Below are 8,825 nucleotides of genomic sequence, written 5' to 3' on the forward strand. Positions count from 1 at the left end.
TGCCAGAAGAACAAACAATTCTGTATTGAAAGAAGTACTGCTCCTTAGAAGCCAGGATGGCGAGACTTTGTCTCTCATACTTCGGACATGATTCATACTTCAGGAAGGAACAGTCCCTGGAGAAGGACATTATGATTTGTAAGAGAAAGGTCAGCCAAAAAGAGGAAGACCCCCAAAGAGATGGATTGGCACAGTGGCAGCATCAATTGGCTCAACTGTAACAATTGTGAACATGGTATAGGACTGGGCCATGTGTCATTCTGTTAGGCAGAAGTTCTCTGTGAGTGTGAATCAACTTGACAGGACCTAACAACAACAACACAGTGCACATATCCTAGAGCTACAAGGGAACACTGCTATTCTCTGTGTTGGATTCATTATTAGCCAGGCTTTGTCTTTATGGTATCAAAGATGGCCATGAGTAGCTCAAAGCATACATTTTAAAACGTATTAGCTCCCAAGATTCCTAACAAACATAGAAATGAGTCGCATTGCCGTAGCTTAGGTCACATGCTCATCCATAAACCAAATCTAGAGTCTGAACATAGAATGATTTGATGGCTAAGCATGGGCCATGTGCTAGGGTTGAGGTTAGGCACATTTGAGCCACATGGACTGACAATAGATGATGAATTGTTTTCCCAAAGAAAGGTAGGAACGCTATAAGCAGAAGAAGGGAGAGTGGATGCTGGGTAGACAGTGAAGTGAAATGCCCCCATAAAGGGCCTGATGCTTCATCCAGTTTACACTCGTTTTACAAATCGGAAAATGAGATGCAGAGTAGTTACATGGCTTTCAGATCCAATTAGTTGAGTCACTGTGTGTGCAAACACTATGTGTGCCCTATCATCCTGGGCACGCAACTGTAGCTCAATTAAAATGTGTTTCTTCTCTGCAGTGCACAACGATGATGACTGTCATTTCACTCCTCTCCATGCCCACTGCTGCTGCTCTGGCTGAGCCCTTTAACCCTGAACTACGTCAGGAGTCCCTAGGCTTCAGCTGGTGGTAGTGTAACAAGGAGGGCCATTCATGCCTCAGAGCTGCCTGCCCAGTGCACTCTCTACTCATAATACAACCCTTGGGCTCTTGAAACCCTTCAAATCCCCTTCAGCACATTCAGGAATCAGGCACAGTCGTCTTCTTTCTCTAGGAGGGACCTGTGCTTAACATGTATCAGTCCTCACATCTTCCCACTACCGAGGATAGGGCAGATATGACTGCCTGCATTCTACAGAGGAGAAAGAGACATTGATTACTCAGATCACACATTTACTGTGTGGTTGACTCATGTGAGCTCCTCATTTTTAAACAGTGTTAACCAGAGGCCAGTGGGTGAAGTAGTGACAAAGCTGACCTCAGGTTCACCAAATTCAAATCCTTCATTTGAGAAATAAAGAAGTAAATGCAAGAGTGTGAAAAGAAAGGGAGATAAAAGGGGGAAAAAAAGAAGACAAAACTTTAAACCAGAAAAAAGTCAGATTTAAGATTCTTTTGGGAGAAAAGTTACTGATTTCTAAAGTAAGAGAAGGTTCTTTGCCAACCACTTTTCTCGGCACAGATCTACCAGCCTGTAAATGAGTTGTATTTGTCCAGCAGTTTTAACCCCTCTGTCCCAGATATTTCATGTACCCCTCTCAAACTAGAGACTGTGGCAGCATGGTATGGTAATTGGAGAGCTGGACTCTGAAGCAAGGCAACTAGAGTTCAAGTCTCATATTCACCATTTGTGAGTAGTGTTGTCTCAGGAAATCACTTAGTCATTCAAGCCTTTGTTTTCTCGCCTATGAAACATGGGCCTAACTTCCTGATGAGTTTGTTGTGATCCTATATAAAGTGCTCAAATCAGAACCTAGAACCTGTGTTTTTCTGAAATTTGTTTCTAGTGCCTAGAATAGTACCTAATAGGCACATAGTAGGCACTCAATCAGTAGAGATTGTATGACTGAATGATAAATGCATGATCTATGCACAAGTTTCATGTGTTTTTGTTTGTTCGATGCTTGAAGCAATAGCTGTTGTTAGGTGCTGTTGAGTTGGCTCTGACTCATAGCAACCCCGTGCACAATGGAACGAGACATTGCCCAGTCCTGTGCTATTCTCACAGGTACTGTTGCATTTGAACCCACTGTGGCTGCCGCTCTGTCAGTCCATCTCATTGGGGGTCCTCCTTTTTCGCAGACCCTCTACTTTACCAAGCATGATGTCCTTATCCAGGGACTGGTCCCTCCTGATATGTCAGAAGGGTGAGAGACAAAGTCTCGCCTTCCTGGCTTCTAAGGAGCATTCTGGCTGTATTTCCAACACACATTTGTTAATTCTTCTGGCAGTTCATGGTACTTTTGGTATTCTTTTCCAACACCGTAACTCAAATATATCAATTCTTCTACAGTCTTCCTTACTCATTTTCCAACTTTAACATGTGTGTGAGGTTATTGAAAATACTATGGCTTGGGTTAGGTGCACCTTAGTCTTCAAACTGATATCTTTGCTCATAACACACTTTAAAGAGGTCTTGTGCAGTAGATTGGCCTAATGCAATATGATGTTTAATTTCTTGATTGCTGATTCCATGTACTACACTGGTGGAAATATGAATTTCAGAACATTCATGGAAAAATGGAATTAAAAGTTGAAGTTTTCTACAGACTTTTTGAAACCCTTGTAGGACAAGCAGTGGACTGCTAACCACAATGTCAGTGGCTCAGCCCACCAGCTGCTCTACAGAAACCCTATATAGGATTGCTATGAGTCGGAACAAACTCAACAGCACTTAACAGTAACAACATAGGAGGGACAGGGTTGGCATAGCGTTCCTCTCACTCTTGGGTGGCATGATAGCTCTGAGTTGGCTGTGATGCTTGTTCATTGCCCCACATTCGCAGGTATGCAGGTGGGATAACTTCTGGACCCTTTGACTTTAACAGGATAGAAGTTACCAACTGCCAAACCCAGAACTTAATGGCACCCTGATGCATTTTGAGTTTCCATTTTGTTTCTGCTCTGTGGGATTGGTTTAATAGTTTGTGTTGTCATCAGAATCACTAAAGCTATTGCTACATTTTCTCATTTTCTTTCCAGGCTCAGGCTCCATGAAGAAAAGGTGATTAAAGATAGGCGACATCATCTCAAAACCTACCCAAACTGCTTTGTTGCTAAAGAACTGATTGACTGGCTGATTGAACACAAAGAGGCTTCTGACAGAGAGACGGCAATTAAACTCATGCAGAAATTAGCCGACCGGGGCATTATTCATCACGGTGAGTGACGTGGACAACAGTCAAGGTGACTTGAGAGGAAATGAAATACTCAGTATCCTATTCCTGACATGAGCTTACCCATTTAAGAAAGAGATCACTTAGCATTGTGTTGTCTCCCTTGTACCGTAACTCAATCACAATTCCTTTTTGACTCCAACAGTGATTTGGGTTTGTTACCGTCAGCATATGCATCTCTGAGCAATGTACCATATTGCTTTATATGCTTTTTTGAGATGCATATGTCTTCTGCTGCTTGATCAACATGCAGTTAGTGAGGGTCAGCCATGTTAATCATATCTGTAGTTTGTTCATTTCCACTTTACGCAATATTCCATGCATGAATATGCTGTTGTACATTTATCTATTCTTATTGATTCATCATCTAAACTGATGAACACTGAGGTGGTTTGAAAGTGTTTGCTGTTACTTGCAATGGTTCAGTGAACATTCATAAGCATACCTCCATGAAATTTCAAACTCTGGTCTAGACCCTTGAGCTGGAATGCCCTTTCCTCCCGTTTTTGCCCAACTTGTACTCATCCTTCAGGCTTCCATTTATAAGCCACTTCTTCTTGGAAGCTTTCACTCCCTAAAACTGGGTTAGGGACTCTTCCTGCTTCTTTCATAACGTCATCACCCCATATTGTAATTGCATGTTGACATTCTCTGTATATCATGTTGTTGTTAAGCATCTTTAAGTCGGTTCCGACTCATAGCGACCCTGTATAGGTTTCCAAGGAGCAGCTGGTAGGTTTGAACTGCCAACTTCATGGTTAGCAAATAAGTGCTTCTCCATAATGCCACATCAAGACTCCCTTTATATCCTGTTGTTGTTGTTAAGTGCCATTGAGTCAGTTCTGACTCATAGCAACCCTCTATAGGATTTCCGAGGAGTAGATGCTAGATGTGAACTGCCAACCCTTATGGTTCATAGTCCAGTGCTGATCCTACAGCACCACATTTAGGATGATACCTGCCCAAATATTATGCTCAAGAATAATTGGTGGAAGGAATAATGAGTTGAATTTTGTGACCCTCTTAATAGACAATGATGATAATGATAATAGTTAACTAGTTAGCAACTGAGCACTTACTCTGTACTGCGTACTGTATTAAATATTTTATTAACTCATATGTTGTCGTTGTTAGGTGCGATCGAGTTAGTACCAACTCATAGGGACCCTATGCCCAACAGAATTAAACGCTGCCCTGGCCTGCGGCCACCTCACAGTCACTGCTACTTTCGAGTACTACTGTGCCAATCTATCTCGCAGGGGGTCTTCCTCTTTTTGTCTGACCATCCAATTTACCAAACTTGATATCCTTCTCCGGTGACTGGTCCCTCCTGATAATATGTCTGAAGTATGAGAGATGATGTTTGGCCACCTGGCTACTAAGGAACATTCTGGCTGTACTTCTTCCAATCCAGTTTGTTTGTTCTTTTGATGGTCCATGGTACTTTAAATATTCTCCTCCAATACCATAACTCAAATGCATCAATTCTTCTGCGGTCTTCCTTATTCACTGTCCAACTTTCACATGCATATGAGGTTATAGAAAATACCATGGCTTGGGTCAGGCGCACCTTAGTCCTCAAACTGACATCATAGAGTAGACATTTATGTGCTTGAAAAGTTAGGTAGTGAAGCAATTTGTAGTTAGCATCTTACTTCACTGGAGTAATTAAGTAAGATCCTTCCCCCAGCCCGCCACATTTATTGCTCTGTTCTGTTGTTTTTCAGTGTGTGATGAGCACAAGGAATTCAAGGATGTCAAACTCTTCTACCGCTTTCGAAAGGATGATGGTACCTTCCCATTGGACAACGAAGTGAAAGCCTTCATGAGAGGACAGAGGCTCTATGAGAAGTATGTTCGCTGTGAAATCTCCCGTTGTAATCTTGACTTGTAGAGAGAAGTGGGCTATTTCAGTCTTTGATTGTGTTGATTTCAGTGTGGCTGTTCCACGTGGGCTGGTTACATAACTGTTCTTGGAATCTGAGAAAATTCTATCACTCATTGCTTTTCTCTGTGCCAGAAATTAAGTTAATTTCGTAAGATTCTTAATAAAGCATCTTATTTAGACAATATTTTCTATATTTAATCCAAGTTAACAAAACTCCAGAAATAAAAGACAAAAGGATAAAACTTACTGTTTGCCATCAAATGCTATGGCTGCCCTTTCCCTCTTTAAATAGTATTGTTGTATAACTTGGAGGTTTGATCATGTAAACGGCTAGAGAAGCATTGTCAAGTGCTGGGAAAGGTCAGGGTCCGGTGGTCAAGACATCAGTAGGAAGAGAACTTCAGATATCAGGATGCCTAAGAGGAATAATCTTCCAGCCTTTTTGAAGAGGTGAATACTAGGAGTGTTTGGTTGGTGAGCCTTGAACCCTCATGTGGTCCATCTTTGAATTGATCTGTGGCATTTGTGGTCCCTTTCCTGTCCAGTAGCATACTGGTTATGAGTAGGACTCCTAACCTCAGGGTCAGCAGTTCGAAACTACCAGTCGTTCTGCAGGAGAAAGATGAGACTTTCTGCTCCCATAAAGATTCACAGCCTCGGTAACCATATGCAGGGTTGCTATGAGTTAGAACCGACTCCACAGCACGTGATCATGGCCATCATCCTGTCCTTCCTATCCTGGTTTTTCTTTAGGGTTACTCATGCAGTGAATTACTTACTGTGGCCCTCTAGCCATAATCTTTGTAACTCCTGCCAGATGACTGGTAGTTGTTGCTGAGTGTCATCAAATCAGTTCTGAACAATAGTTACCACGTATAGGGCTTCCAAGGCTATACATTTCTGTGGGAGTAGAAAACCTCATCTTTCAGGGAGTGGCTGGTGGGCTTGAATGGCTGAACTTGTGGTTCATGGTCCAGTGGTTGTCCTCTAAAGCCACAGCACTCCCAAATGAGTGGGTAGGCCTATGCAAATAAGGTGCTTGTGACCATCAAGGTGATTGGATAGCTTGTTAATAATGTATATAAGGTGCATGACACCCTTGTTGCAGATGAGATTCATGCAAAAAAGGTATATGGTGTATGGATCGCTAATGAGGGAGGAGATAGTTGAGAAGCTCAGTCTCATCAGCCAAACAAGGACAGACAATGGAACAGACCTTCAGTTGCTCATATGCAAATTCAGGCTAAAGTTGATGAAAATGAAAACAAATCCACAAGAGCCAAAATATGACTTTGAATATATCCCATCTGAATTTAGAGACCATCTCAAGAACAGATTTGATACATTAGACACTAATGACCGAAGACCAGAAGTGTCTGGGTTGCCATCAATAACATCAAACAGGAAGTAAGCAAAAGATCATTAAAAAGACAGGGAAGTATGAAAAGAAAAAAATGAACATCAGAAGAGACTCTGAAACTTGCTCTTAAGTGTAAGAAGCTACAGTGATTGGAAGAAATTAGGAAGTTAAAGAGGTAAACAAAATATTTCAAAGGACAACTCAAGAAGACAAAGTCAGGCATTATATTGAAATGTGCAAAGACCTGGAGTTAGAAAACTAAGAGGCAAGAACATGCTCAGCATTTCTCAAGCTGAAAGAACCGAAGAAAAATTCAAGCCTCAACTTGAAATATTAAAAGATCCTATGGGCAAAATATTGAATGATGCAGAAATCATCAAAGGAAGATGAAGGAATATAGAGTTATTGTACCAGAAAGAAAGTCAGTATTCAACCATTTCAAGAGGTAGCATATAGTCAAGACTTTCAACTGTGTGGATCATGATAAATGATGGATAACATTGAAAAGAATGAATATTCCAGAGCACTAAATTATGCTTCTGAAGAACCTGTACAGAGACCAAGAGACAGTCTTTAGAACAGAACAAGGGGACACTGAATGGTTTAAAATCAGGACAGGTGTGTATCAGGGTTATATCCCTTCATGATACTTAATTCAATCTGTATGCTGAGCAAATTATCTGAGAAGTTGAATTATATGAAGAAGAAGGATTGGAGGGAGATTTATTAACAAGCTATGATATGCAAATGACACATCCTTGCTTGTTGGAAGTGAAGATGTCTTAAAATATTTGCTGATAAAGAGTAAGTACGGATCACACCTCAATATAAATAAAAATTCTCACAATTGGACCAATAAATAGCATCATGATAGATGGAGAAAAGATTGAAGCTGTCAAAGGCTTCATCTTTGCTTGGGTCCGCAATCAAGTCTTATTGAAGCAGCATTAAGAAATTAAATGATGTATTGTATTAGTCACGTCTGCTGCAAAAGATCTCTTTAAAGTGTTAAAAAGCAAATAAATCAGTTTAAGGACTAAGGTGTGCCTAACCCAAGCCATGGTATTTTCAATACCCTCATATACATATGAAAGTTGGACAATGAATAAGAAATACTATAGAACAATCGATGCCTTTGAATTATGGTACAGGAGAAGAATATTGAAAGTATCATGAATTGCCAGAACAATCATATGTCTGTTGAAAGAAGTGTAACCAGATTTCTCCTTAGAAGTGAGCATGGTGAGACTGCATGTCTTGTACTTCGGACACACTATCACGAGGGACCAGTCCCTGGAAAAGGACATCATGCTTGAAAAAGTGAAGGGTTAGCAAAAAAGAGAAAGACCCCCAAGCAAGATGGGTTGATGTGGTCGCAGCTTCAGTGGGCTCAAACAACAATTGTGAAGATGGTGCAATATTGTGCATCGTATTATTCTGTTGTGCATGGGGTCATTCTGAGTTGGAACAGATTTGAAGACACCTAACAACAGCAGCAAATGAGAGGATTGGTCAGCTTTACAATCCCAATAGGCTTAAAATGAACCATGCCAGAGGCGGAAAAGGAGACCCTATGGCCAATAAGAAAGAAGAATCAGGAAGAGAGTGCATCCTTTGAACCTGGGATCTCTGTGCTGAGAATCTGCTATCCGAAATGACAGTAAGAGTGATCTGTAACACAGAAGACAATGAGAGATGGCCATGTGAGACAGCAGAAACCAAGAGAATGGCAGGAGTCAGAGGAATGGGCTTCATAGTTCACAGAGCAAAAAAGCTGAGTGCCTTTGAGCCAGATGCTCACTGGGAGAGTAGGGTGTGTCTGGGTACTTGATGGAGCTAGGTGTGACCCAAAGCTTCCTGGTGGAGTTGGGTTCCTCTGGGCATTATGTTGTTGTTGTTATGTGCCGTGGAGTCGGTTTCGACTCATAGCGACCCTGTACAGGGTTACCGAGGCTGTAAATCTTTATGGGAGATGAAAGCCTCATCTTTTTCCCACGGAACAGCTGGTAGTTTCGAACTGCTGACCTTGCAGTTCGCAGCCCGATTCGTAACCACTACGCTACCAGAGCTAAAAGAGCCTTGTAGCACTTGCCCAAACAGGACAGAGGACAGACCAAGGGCTAAAAGCCAGAGAGAAACCTGCTTGTGGGCAGAGCTGAGAAGAAGGTTGTCCTGAATGAAGAATTGTGTATCTTGATTATTCCTGAACTTGAATCTGTTACTTCCGTAATAAACCGTCTAATTGTGTGAGTGTTGTCTGAGTTCTCTTTGGCCACTACAATGAATTATCAAACCCAGCAGA

At 41.6% G+C, this 8,825-nt stretch overlaps 1 protein-coding gene across 2 annotated transcripts in view; it reads left to right on the forward strand.

The window, feature by feature from the left end:
• Positions 1–8,825, forward strand: part of DEPTOR (DEP domain containing MTOR-interacting protein) — a 205,586-nt gene that overhangs the window by 53,810 nt on the left and 142,951 nt on the right. The window contains exons 2-3 of one of the 2 annotated variants that reach the window (XM_006830674.1): positions 3,082–3,260; positions 5,003–5,126. The exons of the other annotated variant lie outside the window; for it this stretch is intronic. Coding sequence (XP_006830737.1) covers positions 3,082–3,260; positions 5,003–5,126 — 303 coding nt within the window. The remainder of the gene's footprint in view (positions 1–3,081; positions 3,261–5,002; positions 5,127–8,825) is intronic. 2 annotated transcript variants of the gene reach the window in all.

This window comes from Chrysochloris asiatica, unplaced genomic scaffold (assembly GCF_000296735.1).
Source record: "Chrysochloris asiatica unplaced genomic scaffold, ChrAsi1.0 scaffold00001, whole genome shotgun sequence".
In the NCBI taxonomy this organism is placed as follows: domain Eukaryota; kingdom Metazoa; phylum Chordata; class Mammalia; order Afrosoricida; family Chrysochloridae; genus Chrysochloris; species Chrysochloris asiatica.